Source organism: Anomaloglossus baeobatrachus, chromosome 1, assembly GCF_048569485.1.
Source record: "Anomaloglossus baeobatrachus isolate aAnoBae1 chromosome 1, aAnoBae1.hap1, whole genome shotgun sequence".
Taxonomy (NCBI): domain Eukaryota; kingdom Metazoa; phylum Chordata; class Amphibia; order Anura; family Aromobatidae; genus Anomaloglossus; species Anomaloglossus baeobatrachus.
Genome location: NC_134353.1, coordinates 527,413,008 through 527,432,420, shown reverse-complemented (window position 1 = coordinate 527,432,420; position 19,413 = coordinate 527,413,008). Strand labels below are relative to the sequence as shown.

Here is a 19,413-nt window from a genome sequence, read left to right as displayed (position 1 = left end):
GTGAATGGAAGGCAGACTCTGCTTCCAAAAAGTTCTTAACCGGTTTGCCATTTTCTGGCGACCGCCTGTTTGGTGAGCGATTGGATGAAATCATTAAACAATCCAAGGGAAAGGACTCATCCTTACCCCAGTCCAAACCAAACAGACCTCAACAACGGAAGGTACAATCGAGGTTTCGGTCCTTTCGGTCCGCGGGCAGGTCCCAATTCTCCTCGTCCAAACGGCCTCAGAAGGATCAGAGGAACTCCGATTCATGGCGGTTTAAGTCACGTCCTAAAAGACCGCCGGAGGAACCGCTCCCAAAGCGGCCTCCTCATGGCTTTCGGCCTCCTCACACCGCATCCTCGGTCGGTGGCAGGCTCTCCCGCTTTTGCGACGCCTGGCTGCCACAGGTAAAAGACCGTTGGGTGAGAGACATTCTGTCTCACGGTTACAGGATAGAGTTCAGCTCTCGTCCTCCGACTCGATTCTTCAGAACATCTCCGCCCCCCGAGCGAGCCGATGCTCTTCTTCAGGCGGTGTGCACTCTGAAGGCAGAAGGAGTGGTGATCCCTGTTCCTTCTCAGCAACAGGGTCACGGTTTTTACTCCAACTTGTTTGTGGTGCCAAAAAAGGACGGATCTTTCCGTCCTGTTCTGGACCTAAAACTGCTCAACAAACACGTAAAAACCAGGCGGTTCCGGATGGAATCCCTCCGCTCCGTCATCGCCTCAATGTCCCAAGGAGATTTCCTAGCATCAATCGACATCAAAGATGCTTATCTCCACGTACCGATTGCACCAGAGCATCAGCGCTTCCTGCGTTTCGCCATAGGGCACGAACACCTTCAGTTCGTGGCACTGCCTTTCGGCCTGGCGACAGCCCCACGGGTCTTCACCAAGGTCATGGCAACAGTAGTAGCAGTTCTGCACTCTCAGGGACACTCGGTGATCCCTTACTTAGACGATCTGCTTGTCAAGGCACCCTCTCAAGCGGCATGCCAACACAGCCTGAACATTGCTCTGGAGACTCTCCAGAGTTTCGGGTGGATCATCAATTTTCCAAAGTCAAATCTGTCACCGGCCCAATCGCTGACATATCTTGGCATGGAGTTTCATACCCTCTCAGCGATAGTGAAGCTTCTGCTGGACAAACAGCGTTCACTACAGACAGGGGTGCAATCTCTCCTTCAAGGTCAGTCACACCCCTTGAGGCGCCTCATGCACTTCCTAGGTAAGATGGTAGCAGCAATGGAGGCAGTTCCTTTTGCGCAGTTTCATCTGCGTCCACTTCAATGGGACATTCTCCGCAAATGGGACAGGAAGTCGACGTCCCTCGACAGGAACGTCTCCCTTTCTCAGGCAGCCAAAACTTCCCTTCGGTGGTGGCTTCTTCCCACTTCATTGTCGAAGGGGAAATCCTTCCTACCCCCATCCTGGGCGGTGGTCACGACGGATGCGAGTCTGTCAGGGTGGGGAGCAGTCTTTCTCCACCACAGGGCTCAGGGTACTTGGACTCAGCCAGAGTCCTCCCTTCAGATCAATGTTCTGGAGATAAGGGCAGTGTATCTTGCCCTAAAGGCGTTCCAGCCGTGGCTGGAAGGCAAGCAGATCCGAATTCAGTCGGACAACTCCACCGCGGTGGCATACATCAACCACCAAGGCGGAACACGCAGTCGGCAAGCCTTCCAGGAAGTCCGGCGGATTCTGCTATGGGTGGAAGCCACAGCCTCCACCATATCCGCAGTTCACATCCCGGGCGTAGAAAACTGGGAAGCAGACTTTCTCAGTCGCCAGGGCATGGACGCAGGGGAATGGTCCCTTCACCCGGACGTGTTTCAGGAGATCTGTTGCCGCTGGGGGATGCCGGACGTCGACCTAATGGCGTCCCGGCACAACAACAAGGTCCCGACATTCATGGCACGGTCTCAAGATCACAGAGCTCTGGCGGCAGACGCCTTAGTTCAGGATTGGTCGCAGTTTCAACTCCCTTATGTGTTTCCTCCTCTGGCACTGTTGCCCAGAGTGTTACGCAAGATCAGGTCCGACTGCCGCCGCGCCATCCTCGTCGCTCCAGACTGGCCGAGGAGGTCGTGGTACCCGGATCTGTGGCATCTCACGGTGGGCCAACCGTGGGCACTACCAGACCGACCAGACTTGCTGTCTCAAGGGCCGTTTTTCCATCTGAATTCTGCGGCCCTCAACCTGACTGTGTGGCCATTGAGTCCTGGATCCTAGCGTCGTCAGGGTTATCTCAGGAGGTCATTGCCACTATGAGACAGGCCAGGAAACCAACGTCTGCCAAGATCTACCACAGGACGTGGCAGATATTCTTATCTTGGTGCTCTGATCAGGGGTTTTCTCCCTGGCCATTTGCCTTGCTCACTTTTCTTTCCTTCCTTCAATCCGGATTGGAAAAAGGTTTGTCGCTCGGCTCCCTTAAGGGACAAGTCTCAGCGCTCTCTGTGTTTTTTCAGAAGCGCCTAGCCAGGCTTCCTCAGGTACGCACGTTCCTGCAGGGGGTTTGTCACATAGTCCCTCCTTACAAGCGTCCGTTAGAACCCTGGGATCTGAACAGGGTTCTGATGACTCTTCAGAAGCCACCTTTCGAGCCTATGAAGGATATTTCTCTTTCTCGCCTTTCGCAGAAAGTGGTCTTCCTAGTAGCAGTCACATCACTTCGGAGAGTGTCTGAGCTGGCAGCGCTGTCATGCAAAGCTCCTTTCCTGGTGTTTCACCAGGACAAGGTGGTTCTGCGTCCGGTTCCGGAATTTCTCCCTAAGGTGGTATCCCCCTTTCATCTCAATCAGGATATCTCCTTACCTTCTTTTTGTCCTCATCCAGTTCACCAATGTGAAAAGGATTTGCATTTGTTAGATCTGGTGAGAGCACTCAGACTCTACATTTCTCGTACGGCGCCCCTGCGCCGCTCGGATGCACTCTTTGTCCTTGTCGCTGGCCAGCGTAAAGGGTCACAGGATTCCAAATCAACCCTGGCTCGGTGGATCAAGGAACCAATTCTCGAAGCCTACCGTTCTTCTGGGCTTCCGGTTCCTTCAGGGCTGAAGGCCCATTCTACCAGAGCCGTGGGTGCGTCCTGGGCTTTGCGGCACCAGGCTACGGCTCAGCAGGTGTGTCAGGCGGCTACCTGGTCGAGCCTGCACACTTTCACGAAACACTATCAGGTGCATACCTACGCTTCGGCAGATGCCAGCCTAGGTAGGCGAGTCCTTCAGGCGGCGGTTGCCCACCTGTAGGAAGGGGCCGTGTTACGGCCTATTGCGAGGTATTATTTTACCCACCCAGGGACTGCTTTTGGACGTCCCAATTGTCTGGGTCTCCCAATGGAGCGACAAAGAAGAAGGGAATTTTGTTTACTTACCGTAAATTCCTTTTCTTCTAGCTCCAATTGGGAGACCCAGCACCCGCCCTGTTCCCTTCGGGCTGTTGTTTTTTTGTGTACACATGTTGTTCATGTTGAATGGTTTTCAGTTTTCCGAATTTCCTTCGGATTGAATTTACTTTAAACCAATTTATAAGCTTTCCTCCTTCTTGCTTTTGCACCAAAACTGAGGAGCCCGTGATGCACGGGGGGTGTATAGGTAGAAGGGGAGGGGCTTTACACTTTTAAGTGTAATACTTTGTGTGGCCTCCGGAGGCAGAAGCTATACACCCAATTGTCTGGGTCTCCCAATTGGAGCTAGAAGAAAAGGAATTTACGGTAAGTAAACAAAATTCCCTTCATTGCTACTTTCGTTCCAAGCCCTCCCATTTGTCCAAACAGAGGTTTCTGACCACATGTGGGGTATTAACGCGTTCATAAGAAAGTGGGTAACAAGTTTTGGGGTCCATTTTGTTGTGTTATTTCTTCTAAAAGTGAATAAATTTGGGGTAGAGCAACATTTTAGGTAACATTTTATTTTTTGCTTTTTTTCATTCCACATTGCTTTAGTTCCTGTGTAGCACCTGAAGGGTTAATAAACTTCTTGGATGTGGTTTTGATTACCTTGGGGGGTGCAGTTTTTAGAATGGTGTCACTTTTGGGTATTTTCTGTCATCTAGGCCTCTCAAAGTCACTTCAAATGGGATGTGGTCGCTAAAAAAATGGTTTTGTGAATTTTGTTGAAAAAATGTGAAATTGCTGATGAACTTTGAACCCTTCTAACTTCCTAACCACAAAAAATTTTGTTTCAGAAATTGCGCTGATGTAATGTAGACAAGTGGGAAATGTTATTTATTAACTATTTTGTGTGGCATAACTCTCTGGTTTATGGGCATAAAAATTAAAAGTTTGAAAATTGCAAAATTTTAAAAATTTTCATCAAATTTCCGATTTTTTTTTTTTTTTTTTTTACAAATAAAAGCAAAAAATATCGTTCTAAATTTATAACTGTCATGAAGTACAATATGTCACGAAAAAACAATGTCAGAATCACCAGGATCCATTGAAGCGTTCCAGAGTTATAACCTCATAAAGGGACACTGGTCAGAATTGCAAAAAATGGCCTGGGCATTAAGTACAAAACTGGCTTCGTCCTTAAGGGGTTAAAATGCAGTAACAGGTGTTCAAAACATAACATCTACCCAAAAATTGTATTATCATAAACGTGAGCTCAAGACTGAAAAAAATAAGCCATCACTAAGCTCCAGATCCCAAAAAATGAGAACGTTACTAGTCTTGGAAAATGGTGACAAAAGCGCAATTTTTGACAAACCTCTGAATTTTTTTACACCACGTAGATAAAAGTAAAGCTATTTGGTGTCTACAAACTTGTACTGACCTAGGGAATCAGATTACCAGGATATAGTGAACATGATAATTAAAAGAACCAAAAAACTATCTTGCAATTTCTGTTTTTTCAATTTCATCGTACTTTGAATTTTATTCCCCGTTTTCCAGTACAATATGGGGCAGAATGAATGGTGTTATTCAAAATTACAACTCCTCTCTCTAAAAACAAGAAAGCTAAAAAAATGTTATAGCCCTTAGAAGGAGAGTAAAAAAACAAAAACGGAAACTCGTTGGGTGGTAAAGGGGTAAAGGTTGTGCACATTTATGCAACTACATTATTTTTCTTCATTTTTTCTTTTCCACCAGAAAACTTGTTTTTCTTTCAATTGAATTGTACAGTGTGTGAGCAACAAAGGGCGGAAAAGTACTGAAATAACTTATTTTCGTATGATTTTTCCATATGACAAAAACCTGCATTTTAACAGGGGTGTGTACATTTTTTTATATCCACTGTGTGTATATATGCTAATTATTTTATATATTTATTATACAATATACACTTTATTAGTTGGTTGTACACTTTTTTAATTGTTTTTATTTTGTCTAGTAATTTGCAGGGATTGGTGAAGTGTGTTTGGCGGCTGCTTCAGATTGAAGCCAAAAATGTGGAAAAAGATAGAGACCAGACCTATAGATGCACTTATAAGATTTGGTAAGTGTGTAAGGTCCATGGGTACTTCACATTAAATACTTGATTTTTCATAATGCTTACTAAAGGTTTTTGTTTTAGGAAGAACTTCTAAAATAATTTGATATGGAATTTTGGAGGGATTTACTGTATTAAGAAAACCTAGTAGAATGAATCTTGTCGGTACATACTTGTATTGGGGTCCCATGTATTTATTTCTCTGTACATCCAGCTGTTTCCAGTTGATAAATTCTTAGTAACTCGGCCTGACCAAATGAATCCCCATGTGCACTAGTAGCACAGTGATTCCTGCTATTGTGCAAGTTGGCTTCTAAGAATCACCTCTTCTCACCCGCTCTGGGGAGGCCTCTAGCGGAGCTAAGATCAGGAGGTCACAAAGCCTTATTGCTTGCAGATCCACTACTTGTTTTTGAGTGAAATCTACTTTCTTTTAAGTGTTGTAGGGGTTAAGGACTTTTTCCTATCTGGCTATCCTCTGTAACCTTTATCCCAGGTGCAGCTCTTTTGTGACCACTCCCCTTTGCTATTAAAAGTCACATGTCTTACCATCTTATGCCAGTTATAGAATCTTCCTTCTTTCTTCGGCGCTCTATTGGGAGACCCAGACGATTGGGTGTATAGCACTGCCTCCGGAGGCCACACAAAGCAATTACACCAAAAAGTGTAAGGCCCCTCCCCTTCTGGCTATACACCCCCAGTGGGATCACTGGCTCACCAGTTTTCTGCTTTGTGCGAAGGAGGTCAGACATCCACGCATAGCTCCACTGTTTGTAGTCAGCAGTAGCTGCTGGCTCTATCGGATGGAAGAAAAGAGGGCCCATATAGGGCCCCCAGCATGCTCCCTTCTCACCCGCGGTGGTGCTTGTAAGGTTGAGGTACCTATTGCTGGTACAGAGGCTGGAGCCCACATGCTGTTTTCCTTCCACATCCCCTGGAGGGCTCTGTGGAAGTGGGATCTTGCCGGCCCCCAAGCCCTGGGGCCGGGCTCCATCCACAGACCCAGAGAACCTGCTGGATTTGGAGCGGGAGTGCCGTTCAGGGACAAGGCCCTGCAACTTTCAGGTACTCTGTGTCCCCGGCAGGCACGGACACTCTCAAGGCTTGCTGAGCGTTATAGTGCGCCGGGGACAGTAGCGCTGTACGCTGGGGTTAGGTCACTGCAGCTTTGCTGAGTGACGTTACATGTTGGGAACTACTGCGCCGACCGCTCCTGGAGCGGCGGCGCAGCTGCGACTTGTGGTGCGCCGGGGACTTTGCGCCGACCGCGCTTTTACGGCGGCGGCGCTTCTAACTTTAGCCCCCGGCTTCTGCGGCCTAGCGCCGCTTCGTTCCCGCCCCCACCCTGTCAATCAGGGTAGGGGAGAGACGCTGCTCAATTGGCAGCGCCGAGGGCTGGAGCTTTATTTACATGCTCCAGCCCTCTCACTAGGCACAGGGGGAAGCAGACTTCCCGCTCTTCGTCGGTGTACGCCCAGGGCCCGCCCCCCCCTCTCCACAAGGACGCCGGCAGCCATTACACATGCGATCTGGCTGGGGAAAGGCAGCAGGCTCTGGGAGACCCAGACTAGAGGGATTTCTGGCGACCACACACCGCTCCTAAGCGGGCGGTAAGCAGCACAGTAGTGCTGGCCCCACTAGTGCCTCAGTGATATATTAGTGTACTTCTTTCTTGGTACCATATATATATATATATATATATATATATATTTATATAGTGCACTGTAAGGTCGCTTCTTGGCTGGACACCCTGTACTGCTCTGAGGAGGCAGCAACATGTCATCCGCAAAACGCAAGGCTGCCAAGGCACGGGCTGTGTACACTGTTTGTACTGCATGTGGGGCTGATCTACCGGCAGGCTCCAATGACTCACATTGTGTGCAATGTTCAGTCCCAGTGGCACTTCGTCAGCCAGAGCCTATTGTGGTGGTAGCCCAGGCAGAGACGCCTGTGAACCCTGCCCCAGTGACGGGGACAGACTTTGCAGTGTTTGCTGATAAAATGTCTGAGACTATGGCAAAAATCCTGGAGACCTTGCAGTCCAGGCCAGTTGCTCAGACCATGGACACTGCTGTGTCTATGCTCTCCGGTCCCCCTCAGTTGGAACTAATCCGTACTTCAAGGGGGTCTCAAGCATCACAAGCTGAAGTCTCTGACTCAGATGACAGTCCCAGGCAGCCTAAGCGAGCTCGCTGGGAAAGACCCTCGACGTCATCACACTGCTCAGGGTCTCAGCGAGAAGAGTCTCTCTGTGATGAGACTGAGGACGGTGATCAGGATTCTAATCCTGAGGCCCCTCTCAATCTGGATGCCCCTGATGGTGACGCCATGGTTAATGACCTTATATCGGCGATTAATAGACTGTTGGATATTTCTCCCCCAGCTCCTTCAGCAGAGGAGGCAGCTGCACAGCAGGAGAAGTTCCATTTCCTGTATCCCAAGCGTAAATTAAGTGCTTTTTTGGACCACTCTGACTTCAGAGAATCAATCCAGAAGCACGACGCTCATCCAGACAAGCGTTTCTCTAAACGTTCTAAGGATACCCGTTATCCTTTTCCCTCTGAAGTGGCCAAACGCTGGACCCAGTGCCCAAAGGTGGATCCCCCAATTTCCAAGCTTGCGGCTAGATCCATAGTCGCAGTAGAGGATGGCGCTTCACTTAAAGATGCCAACGACAGACAGATGGACCTTTGGTTGAAATCTGTCTATGAAGCTATCGGCGCGTCGTTTGCTCCAGCATTCGCGGCCGTGTGGGCACTACAAGCTATTTCAGCTGGTTTAGCACAGGTGGATGCTATCATGCATCCAGCAGTGCCGCAGGTGGCGTCCCTAACTTCGCAAATGTCTGCGTTTGCGACCTATGCTATCAATGCTGTCCTAGAATCTACGAGCCGTACCTCTATGGCGGCCGCCAATTCTGTGGTTTTGCGCAGAGCCTTATGGTTAAAGGACTGGAAAGCAGATGCTGGTTCCAAAAAATGCTTAACCAGCTTGCCATTATCTAGAGACAGACTGTTTGGTGAGCCATTGGCTGAAATCATAAAACAGTCCAAGGGTAAGGACTCTTCCTTGCCACAGCCCAGAGCAAGTAAACCTCAACAGAAAAAGTGGCAGTCGAGGTTTCGGTCCTTTCGAGGCTCGGGCAAGGCCCAATTCTCCTCGTCCAAAACGACTCAGAAAGGACAAGGGAGCTCAGATTCCTGGCGGGCTCACTCACGCCCCAGGAAAGCAAATGGAGGAACCGCTTCCAAGGCGGCTACCTCATGACTTTCGGCCTCCTCCCTCCGCATCCTCGGTCGGTGGCAGGCTCTCCCGCTTTTGCGACATTTGGCTGTCACAGGTCAAAGACCGGTGGGTAACAGACATTTTGTCTCGCGGGTACAGAATCGAGTTCAGTTCTCGGCCTCCACTTCGGTTCTTCAGAACCTCCCCACACCCCAACCGAGCAGATGCCCTGCTGCAGGCGGTGGACTCTCTAAGAGCAGAAGGAGTCGTGATCCCTGTCCCCCCTCAGGAACGGGGGCGAGGATTTTACTCCAATCTCTTTGTGGTTCCAAAAAAGGACGGCTCCTTCCGTCCTGTTCTGGACCTAAAACTGCTCAACAAGCATGTGAACGCCAGGCGGTTCCGGATGGAATCCCTCCGCTCAGTCATTGCCTCAATGTCCCAAGGAGATTTCCTAGCATCAATAGACATCAAAGATGCTTATCTCCACGTGCCGATTGCTACGGAGCACCAACGCTTTCTGCGCTTCGTGATAGGAGACGACCATCTTCAGTTCGTTGCTCTGCCATTTGGTCTGGCGACAGCCCCTCGGGTGTTCACCAAGATCATGGCAGCAGTGGTAGCAGTCTTGCACTCTCACGGACACTCTGTGATCCCTTACTTGGACGATCTACTGGTCAAGGCACCCTCTCAGGAGGCATGCCAACTCAGCCTGAATTTTGCACTGGAGACTCTCCAGGCGTTCGGGTGGATCATCAACTTCCCAAAGTCAAATCTGTCACCGACCCAATCACTAACGTATCTTGGCATGGAGTTTCATACTCTCTCAGCGATAGTGAAGCTTCCGCTGGACAAGCAGCGGTCTCTACAGACTGGGGTGCAGGCTCTCCTTCAAAGTCAGTCGCACTCCTTAAGACGCCTCATGCACTTCCTCGGGAAGATGGTGGCGGCAATAGAGGCGGTTCCGTTTGCGCAGTTTCATCTGCGTCCACTTCAATGGGACATTCTCCGCCAATGGGACGGGAAGTCGACATCCCTGGACAGGAAAGTCTCCCTTTCCCAGACGGCCAAGGACTCTCTGCAGTGGTGGCTCCTTTCCACCTCATTATCACAGGGAAGATCCTTCCTACCACCGTCCTGGGCGGTGGTCACGACAGACGCGAGTCTGTCAGGGTGGGGAGCAGTGTTTCTCCACCACAGGGCTCAGGGGACGTGGACTCAGCAGGAGTCCATCCTTCAGATCAATGTTCTGGAAATCAGAGCAGTGTTTCTTGCCCTACTAGCCTTCCAGCAGTGGCTGGAAGGGAAGCAGATCCGAATTCAATCGGACAACTCCACAGCGGTGGCATACATCAATCACCAAGGGGGGACTCGCAGTCGGCAAGCCTTCCAGGAAGTCCGGCGCATTATGATGTGGGTGGAAGCCACGGCCTCCACCATATCCGCAGTTCACATCCCCGGCGTAGAAAACTGGGAAGCAGACTTCCTCAGTCGCCAGGGCATGGACGCAGGGGAATGGTCCCTTCACCCGGACGTGTTTCAGGAAATCTGTCGCCGATGGGGAAGGCCGGACGTCGACCTAATGGCGTCCCGGCACAACAACAAGGTCCCAACCTTCATGGCACGGTCTCGCGATCAAAGAGCTCTAGCAGCAGACGCCCTAGTGCAAGATTGGTCGCAGTTCCGGCTCCCTTATGTGTTTCCACCTCTGGCACTCTTGCCCAGAGTGCTACGCAAGATCAGATCCGACTGCAGCCGCGTCATACTCGTCGCTCCAGACTGGCCGAGGAGGGCGTGGTATCCGGATCTGTGGCATCTCACGGTCGGCCAACCGTGGGCACTACCAGACCGACCAGACTTACTGTCCCAAGGGCCGTTTTTCCATCGGAATTCTGCGGCCCTCAACCTGACTGCGTGGCCATTGAGTCCTGGATCCTAGCGTCTTCAGGCTTATCCCAAGGGGTCGTTGCCACCATGAGACAGGCTAGGAAGCCCACGTCTGCTAAGATCTACCACAGAACGTGGAGGATATTCTTATCCTGGTGCTCTGCTCAGGGAGTGTCTCCCTGGCCATTTGCATTACCTACCCTTCTTTCTTTCCTGCAATCTGGGTTAGAAAAAGGTTTGTCGCTCGGCTCCCTTAAAGGACAAGTCTCGGCGCTATCCGTCTTTTTTCAGAAGCGTCTAGCACGCCTTTCTAAGGTGCGCACGTTCCTACAGGGGGTTTGCCATATCGTTCCCCCGTACAAGCGGCCGTTAGATCCATGGGATCTGAACAGGGTACTAGTTGCCCTCCAGAAGCCGCCCTTCGAGCCTCTGAAGGAGGTTTCACTTTCTAGACTATCACAGAAAGTGGCTTTTCTGGTAGCGATCACATCTCTTCGGAGAGTGTCTGAGCTAGCAGCGCTGTCTTCCAAGGCTCCCTTCCTGGTCTTCCACCAGGACAAGGTAGTGCTGCGCCCCATTCAGGAGTTTCTCCCGAAGGTGGTATCCTCTTTTCATCTTAATCAGGATATCTCTTTGCCTTCGTTTTGTCCTCATGCAGTTCATCGGTATGAGAAGGATTTACATTTGTTAGATCTGGTGAGAGCACTCAGAATCTACATTTCCCGCACGGCGCCCTTGCGCCGTTCGGATGCACTCTTTGTCCTTGTCGCTGGTAAGCGCAAAGGGTCGCAGGCTTCTAAGGCCACCCTGGCTCGATGGATCAAAGAACCAATTCTTGAAGCCTACCGTTCTGCGGGGCTTCCGGTTCCATCAGGGCTGAAGGCCCATTCTACCAGAGCCGTGGGTGCGTCCTGGGCATTGCGACACCAGGCTACGGCTCAACAGGTGTGCCAGGCAGCTACCTGGTCGAGTCTGCACACTTTCACCAAACATTATCAGGTGCATACCTATGCTTCGGCGGACGCCAGCCTAGGTAGAAGAGTCCTGCAGGCGGCAGTTGCCTCCCCGTAGGGGAGGGCTGTCTTTGCAGCTCTAACATGAGGTATTTCTTTACCCACCCAGGGACAGCTTTTGGACGTCCCAATCGTCTGGGTCTCCCAATAGAGCGCCGAAGAAGAAGGGAATTTTGTTACTTACCGTAAATTCCTTTTCTTCTAGCTCTTATTGGGAGACCCAGCACCCGCCCTGTTGTCCTTCGGGATTTTTGGTTTGTTTGCGGGTACACATGTTGTTCATGTTGAACGGTTTTCAGTTCTCCGATGTTACTCGGAGTGAATTTGTTTAAACCAGTTATTGGCTTTCCTCCTTCTTGCTTTTGCACTAAAACTGGTGAGCCAGTGATCCCACTGGGGGTGTATAGCCAGAAGGGGAGGGGCCTTACACTTTTTGGTGTAATTGCTTTGTGTGGCCTCCGGAGGCAGTGCTATACACCCAATCGTCTGGGTCTCCCAATAAGAGCTAGAAGAAAAGGAATTTACGGTAAGTAACAAAATTCCCTTCTTTGCTGTCCACTTAGGAAGCAGTTAGTCTCTGGAAAAGCTGAGGAGTTGTGACAGTTGCAGCTGTACTTTCCAAGCTAATCCAATGCAGCTAGAATGTTTTTCCTTTTCTGTCTATTTCCCCCCCCTGACTGCCTCTCTTCCCTCGTGTTGTATTGCAGTGGCTTGACTAGTTCTCTCGCTGGCCTTATCACTAGCCAGGGTGAGGTCAGTGTAAGCGAGGGCCTAGGCATGTGAACTGTGATGGGCAGGGGTGGGATTCAAATTTTTAACAGGTTCTCTGTAAACCCCGCCCATTTGAAAACCACACCCATTTTGTTAGCCACACCCATTTTCAGGCACTTTCCTCAACCAAAAAATACAAGTAATTTAAAGTATCATCTCTTTCCCCTTCTTCCCCTCCTCTACAGTCACTCTCCTGTCCAGCACCAGATGTTCCAGTCACTGTCAGTCATATTGTATTAAACGGTTTTTCTACAGATTTTAAAAATTATTACTAAAGGAGCCCTGCTAAAATTGGAACGGACGACCATCCACATACAGATCCCATCCCATGTGGCTCCTTTCCCCCAACAGATCCCATCCCATTATGGGCCCTTTCCCCCTTGCAGATCCCATCCCATTATGGCCCCTTTCTCCATGCAAATACTATCCTTTTATGGCCTCCTCTCCCCACATAGCCATATATAGTTCCCCTTTTATGTGGCCCCTCTCCCCATATAGCCACATATAGTTCCCCTCTTATGTGGCCCCTCTCCCCATATAGCGCTCCCCTCTTATGTGGCCCCTCTCCCCATATAGCGCTCCCCTCTTATGCGGCCTTTCTCCCCATATAGCGCTCCCCTCTTATGCGGCCCCTCTCCCCATATAGCACTCACCTTTTATGTGGCTGCTCTCCCCATATAGCGCTCCCCTCCTATGCGGCCCCTCTCCCTGCATCTTTGGCTGACTGAGCGCTTACCTGCAGCGGCGGCCTCTCCTGTGTCTCCCGTTGTCCTCCGCGGCTCTCTGTACGCTGATGCTGACAGACTGCAGGAGGAGGAGCTACCTCTTCACACTACCGTCACCTCTGCAGCGTCATCGCGTCGCTGCACGCCGGGTCAGGGAGCCGACAGGCTCCACTGAACCAGGAAGTGCAGCGCGGAGGTACGGGCATTCATTTGTGCTAGTGTCTTAAAGAGACACTAACACAAGTGAATACAGGGAACCGGATCGCCGGAGCTGTTTCTTGCCGGTTCTGGGAACCGGCTGCTATTTTAACAACTGGTTCTCCAGAACCGGATAGAACCGGCTGAATCCCACCCCTGGTGATGGGGAAAGGGACCGGTATAGGGAGTGCTAGGATCAGCCTTAGGTGAATGGCAGAAGGTTACTCCTCTCCCCTCTTCCTAGCATCAGGGCTCACCATTGTATTGTGTTTCCTGTGTACCCTGTGTGTTGTGGCGCTCTCCTGCAGTTCCCTTATACCTGGTGGACCCCGGAACTCACTGCGTGACACCAGCATTGGACAATTTGAATGGATGTTCTGAAAGAGAATATTAAAAACTGCAACGGGCGTCATAGCAAGGGTGTACCAACAGTATCTACAAAGAGGAGCAATGTGGTTCCAACTAAAAAGTTGGTATGTTTTGGGTGATGTAGTAGAGAAATGTTGTAATACATTGTGGAACAATCACTTTAAATACATCTTTATTGTTACTAAATGCCTTTAGTAGTGCTTGCAATTGTAGTTCTCACATTGTGTTATAAGTACTGTACAATTTTTGCAGGCCACTGACATGGCCTGTGCCGGGGGGTGGGGAGAATTTTTATTACAAGCTGTAAATAATTCTTACTTTAACTTAAACTCCCCCAAAAAATGCAATTGATGGAAGAAATGCAAAGTCAAATGCTAATCGTAGTGCATCAAGCTAATAATGTATTGAGAGAAAACAAACTCCTATTTTCAGTGGGCTGATGATGAATTTTGTGAAGGGAAAACTAAAGCCCCAAGTCACAAAAGTCTAAAAATTCAGAATATCAGCTCATCTGGCATCATTGCTCTGGAGATGCTGGATTGGCACTATTTCCATTTATCATCATGGAAAATAGTTTTAATTAAATTTGATTTGATTGGCAGCTTTCTGCTTATGTACATTGTACACAAAAAGCTGCCAGTCAGTGGTGTGGGCGGAGTTATACAGAGCTCAGCATTCAGAGGTAGATTTGCAGGAGATAAAAGGGATTTTATCAAAATGAATGTGAGCAGACCAGGCAGTGATGATTATTTGCAATTAGGGTCCATGTCCCTACCATCATGTTGCTTTCAGATAGGGGAGCAAAGTCTTTTACCCCTTCCACCCCCTGCAATGCGATTGTGCGGTACTTATGTGTTTCTTTGCAATTGGAGGCAAATAATGCCAACTAGTAAAGCCCACTAAGCTTTTGAAGCATTACTAGTGCACTGTACAGAATAACAATTATTTTTAAGTCCATCTGATAGACTAATAGATATTGTAAAAAAACAAAAAAAACCAACAGTTTAAAAGAAGTTCAAAAATGAAATTAGCACAAAAATTAAAACTTCTATGAATTGCTTAGTGGAGAAACGAACAGGACATGGATGGCTTTTGAGTGCTTTATTCTTGTTTTTGATTTTTTTTTTTTTCATTTGAAAGGACAAACTTGATCCACAAATTGGGTCTATAGAGGACGTGTCTAATTTTATATTTGTTTTTTTGTTATTATAGACCATTGGTCCTCAGCCCTCCCCATCATAAAAAAAAGGGATATATGAATTATGAACATACCCATAGACTAAAATGAGAGTGTGTTGAACAAAACTGACATCTGAATGAACCCTAAGCCTATGCTCACTCGATTCAGAAAGTTTCTTCTGCGGATTTGGTTACTAATCTGGCCAAAAAAACAGTACCAATATCTGCACATAATACTTGCAGATTTTACAGCTGATTTCACTTTTCTCCGCTGTAAAGGACTGAAAAGGGTGAAAGCCAATGTGTAAATCTGCTATAGCTCATGTTGCTCATCCATTTGAACTCCTCCTACACTACTGTTTCTGTTTCTGTTAGTGGCTGTATTTCAACCTATATATAAAAATGATAATTGTACATTTAAGAGTTTCTGTGGTTTCTGTCGGTGTCCCATATCCCTGAAGAAGTTGATTATATAGCCCTGTCCGTGCTTCTTTTCCCCAAAGAAGCTGCATGTTTAGCACGGTCAGTGTTTCATTTCCACAAAGGAGCTGAATGTTTAGCACTGTCCGTGCTTCATTTCCACAAAGGAGCTGCATGTTTAGCCCTGTCCGTGCTTCATTTCCACAAAGGAGCTGCATGTTTAGCCCTGTCAGTGCTTCATTTCCGCAAAAGAGCTGCATGTTCAGCACTGTCCGTGCTTCATTTCCGCAAAAGAGCTGCATGTTCAGCACTGTCCGTGCTTCATTTCCACAAAGGAGCTGCATGTTTAGCACTGTCCGTGCTTCATTTCCACAAAGGAGCTGCATGTTCAGCACTGTCCGTGCTTCATTTCCACAAAGGAGCTGCATGTTCAGCACTGTCCGTGCTTCATTTCCACAAAGGAGCTGCATGTTTAGCACTGTCCGTGCTTCATTTCCACAAAGGAGCTGCATGTTTAGCACTGTCCGTGCTTCATTTCCACAAAGGAGCTGCATGTTTAGCACTGTCCGTGCTTCATTTCCACAAAGGAGCTGCATGTTTAGCACTGTCCGTGCTTCATTTCCACAAAGGATCTGCATGTTTAGCACTGTCCGTAAATTTGTCTGTAAATTTGGTGTGCCCTCTAAATACCGTAACTCCACACACAGCCATTAATGTCAAAACTTCTGGCAACAAAACAGAGCACATCCTTAAGTGAAAATGTCCAAATTGTGGCCAATTAGTCGTTTTCCCTTCCTGGTGTTATGTTACACATTAGTGTTACAAGGTCTCAGATGTGAATGGGGAGCAAGTGTGATAAATTTGGTGTTATCCCTCACACACTCTCTCATACTGGTCACTGGAAGTTCAACATGGCACCTCATGGCAATGAATTCTCTGAGGATCTGAAAAAAGATTTGTTGCTCTACATAAAGATGACCTAGGCTATAAGAAGTTTGCCAATACCCTGAAACTGAGCTGTAGCATGGTGGCCAAGGTCATACAGCGGTTTAACAATACTGGTTCCAGTCAGAACAGGCCTTGCCATGGTCGAATAAAGAAGTTGAGTGCACATGCCCAGCATCATTTCAAGAGGTTGTCTTTTCTAAATAGATGTATGGATACTGCCAGCATTGCTGCAGAGGTTAAAGGGGTGGAGGGTCAGATTATCTTTGCTCAGACCATATGCTGCACACTGCATTAAATTGGTCTGCTCAGCGGTCGTCCCAGAAGGAAGACTCTTCTAAACATGATGCACAAGAAGCAGACAAAGCACAAGCAGACTAATACATGAATTACTAGAACCATGTCCTGTGGTTTGATGAGACGAAGATACATTTATTTAGTTCAAATGGGTGTCAACCATGTGTGGTGTCAATTAGGTGAGGAGTACAAAGATAATTGTGTCTTGCCAACAGTCAAGCACGGTGGTGGGAATGTCAAGGTTTTTGGCTGCATGAATGCCACCAGCTGTGGGGAGCTACAATTCATTGAGGAAACTATGAATGCCAACATATACTGTGACACAGAAGCAGGGCATGATCCCCCTTCCTTCAGGAGGTGGGCCACAGGGCAGTACTCCAACCTAATGACCCCAAATATACCTCCAAGACGACCACTGCCATGCTAAAGAAACTGAGGGTAAAGGTGCTGGCATGTCTCCAGACATAAACACTATTAAGCATCTTAGGGGCATTCTTAAACAGATGGTGGAGGAGCGCAAGGTCTAACATCCACCAGCTCCGAGATGTCATCATGGAGGATGGAAGAGAATTCTAGTGGCTCCTGTGAAGCTCTAGTGAATGCCATGCCCGAGAGGTGCATACAACATATTGACACTTTGGGCACAATTTGGCCTTTTCACTTAGGGTTGTGCTAACTTTTGTTGCCAGCAGTTTTTACTTTAATGGATGTGTTGCCTTATTTAGAGAGGACACTACATTTACACTGTTATACAAGCTGCACACTGACTACTTTACATTGTATGACCGTGTCATATCTTCAGTGTTGGCCCATGAAAAGATATAATACAATATTTACAAAAATGTGAGGTGAACTTACTTTTGTGAAATACAGCATACACCCCCACACCATCACAACTCCTTCATGCTTCACAGTGGGAACCAGCCATGTAGAGTCCATCCGTTCACCTTTTCTCCAAACAGTGTAGGATTGTTAGTGTTAAATTCCACTAAAGAAGCTGCATCTATAGCACTATCACTACCTCATTTCCAGTGAAGAAATCCCTTGCACTGTCAGTGCCTTATTTTCCTTAAAGAAGCTGCATCTATAGCAATGTCTTTGCCCTATTCCCACTAAAAGGGTTACGTATGTAGAATTGTCATTACTTTGTTTTCCCTGAATAAGCTATATCTACATTTTCCACTGAAGAAGCTGCGCATATAGCACGGTTAATGTCTTATTTCCCCCAAAGAAGCTGCATATATAGCACTATCAATGCTTCCTTACCCCTGAAGAAGCTGTATATACAGTACAGACCAAACGTTTGGACACACCTTCTCATTCAAAGAGTTTTCTTTATTTTCATGTCTCTGAAAATTGTAGATTCACATTGAAGACATGAAAACTATGAATTAAAACGTGGAATGAAATACTTATAAAAGTGAAAAACAGCTGAAAATATGTCTTATATTCTAGGTTCTTCAAAGTAGCCACCTTTTGCTTTGATTACTACTTTGCACACTCTTGGCATTCTCTTGATGAGCTTCAAGAGGTAGTCACCGGAAATGGTTTTCCAACACTCTTGAAGGCGTTCCCAGAGATGCTTAGCACTTGTTGGCTCTTTTGCCTTCACTCTGAGGTCCAGCTCACCCCAAACCATCTCGATTGGGTTCAGGTCTGGTGACAGTGGAGACCAGGTCATCTGGCGTAGCACCCCATCACTCTCCTTCTTAGTCAAATAGCCCTTACACAGCCTGGAGGTGTGTTTGGGGTCATTGTCCTGTTGTCAAATAAATGATGGTCCAACTAAACGCAAACCGGATGGAATAGCATGCCGCTGCAAGATGCTGTGGTAGCCATGCTGGTTCCGTATGCCTTCAATTTTGAATAAGTCCCCAACAGTGTCACCAGCAAAGCACCCCCACACCGTCACACCTCCTCCTCCATGCTTCACGGTGGGAACCAGGCATGTAGAGTCCATCCGTTCACCTTTTCTACAAAGACACGGTGGTTGGATCCAAAGATCTCAAATTTACTCATCAGACCAAAGCACAGATTTCCACTGGTCTAATGTCCATTCCTTGTGTTCTTTAGCCCAAACAAGTCTCTTCTGCGTGTTGCCTGTCCTTAGCAGTGGTTTCCTAACAGCTATTTTACCCTGAAGGCCTGCTGCACAAAGTCTCCTCTTAATAGTTGTTGTTCTAGAGATGAGAAGGTGTGTCCAAACTTTTGGTCTGTACTGTATATAGCACTGTCAGTGCCTTATTTTCCCTGAAGAAGCTGCATATATAGCACTATCAATGCTTCCTTACCCCTGAAGAAGCTGTGTATAATATATATATATATAAAATAATATAATATGGGGGAAAAGAGGCACTGACAGTGCTATATATGCAGCTTCCTAAGGGGTAACAGGGCACTGACCGTGTTATATATGCAGCTTTTTCAGGGGGAAAGAGGCATTGACAGTAGTATATATGCAGCTCCTACAAGAGAAATAGGGCACTGGCAGTGCTATATATGCGGCTTCTTCAGGGAAAATATAAGTTTCAGTGCCTCTTTTTTCCCCTGAAGAAGCTGCATATAGAGTATGGTCAGTGCCTCTTTTCCCCTGAAGAAGCTGCATATAGAGTACGGTCAGTGCCTCTTTTCCCCTGAAGAAGCTGCATATAGAGTACGGTCAGTGCCTCTTTTCCCCTGAAGAAGCTGCATATAGAGTATGGTCAGTGCCTCTTTTCCCCTGTAGAAGCTGCATATAGAGTACGGTCAGTGCCTCTTTTCCCCTGAAGAAGCTGCATATAGAGTACGGTCAGTGCCTCTTTTCCCCTGAAGAAGCTGCATATAGAGTACGGTCAGTGCCTCTTTTCCCCTGAAGAATCTGCATATAGAGTACGGTCAGTGCCTCTTTTCCCCTGAAGAAGCTGCATATAGAGTACGGTCAGTGCCTCTTTTCCCCTGAAGAAGCTGCATATAGAGTACGGTCAGTGCC

At 47.9% G+C, this 19,413-nt stretch overlaps 1 protein-coding gene across 2 annotated transcripts in view; it reads left to right on the top strand.

Moving 5' to 3' along the window:
• Nucleotides 1–19,413, top strand: part of FOCAD (focadhesin) — a 334,145-nt gene that overhangs the window by 63,552 nt on the left and 251,180 nt on the right. For both annotated transcript variants that reach the window (XM_075316251.1, XM_075316242.1), the window contains exon 5: nt 5,318–5,422. In XM_075316251.1, the coding sequence (XP_075172366.1) occupies nt 5,318–5,422 (105 nt within the window). The remainder of the gene's footprint in view (nt 1–5,317; nt 5,423–19,413) is intronic.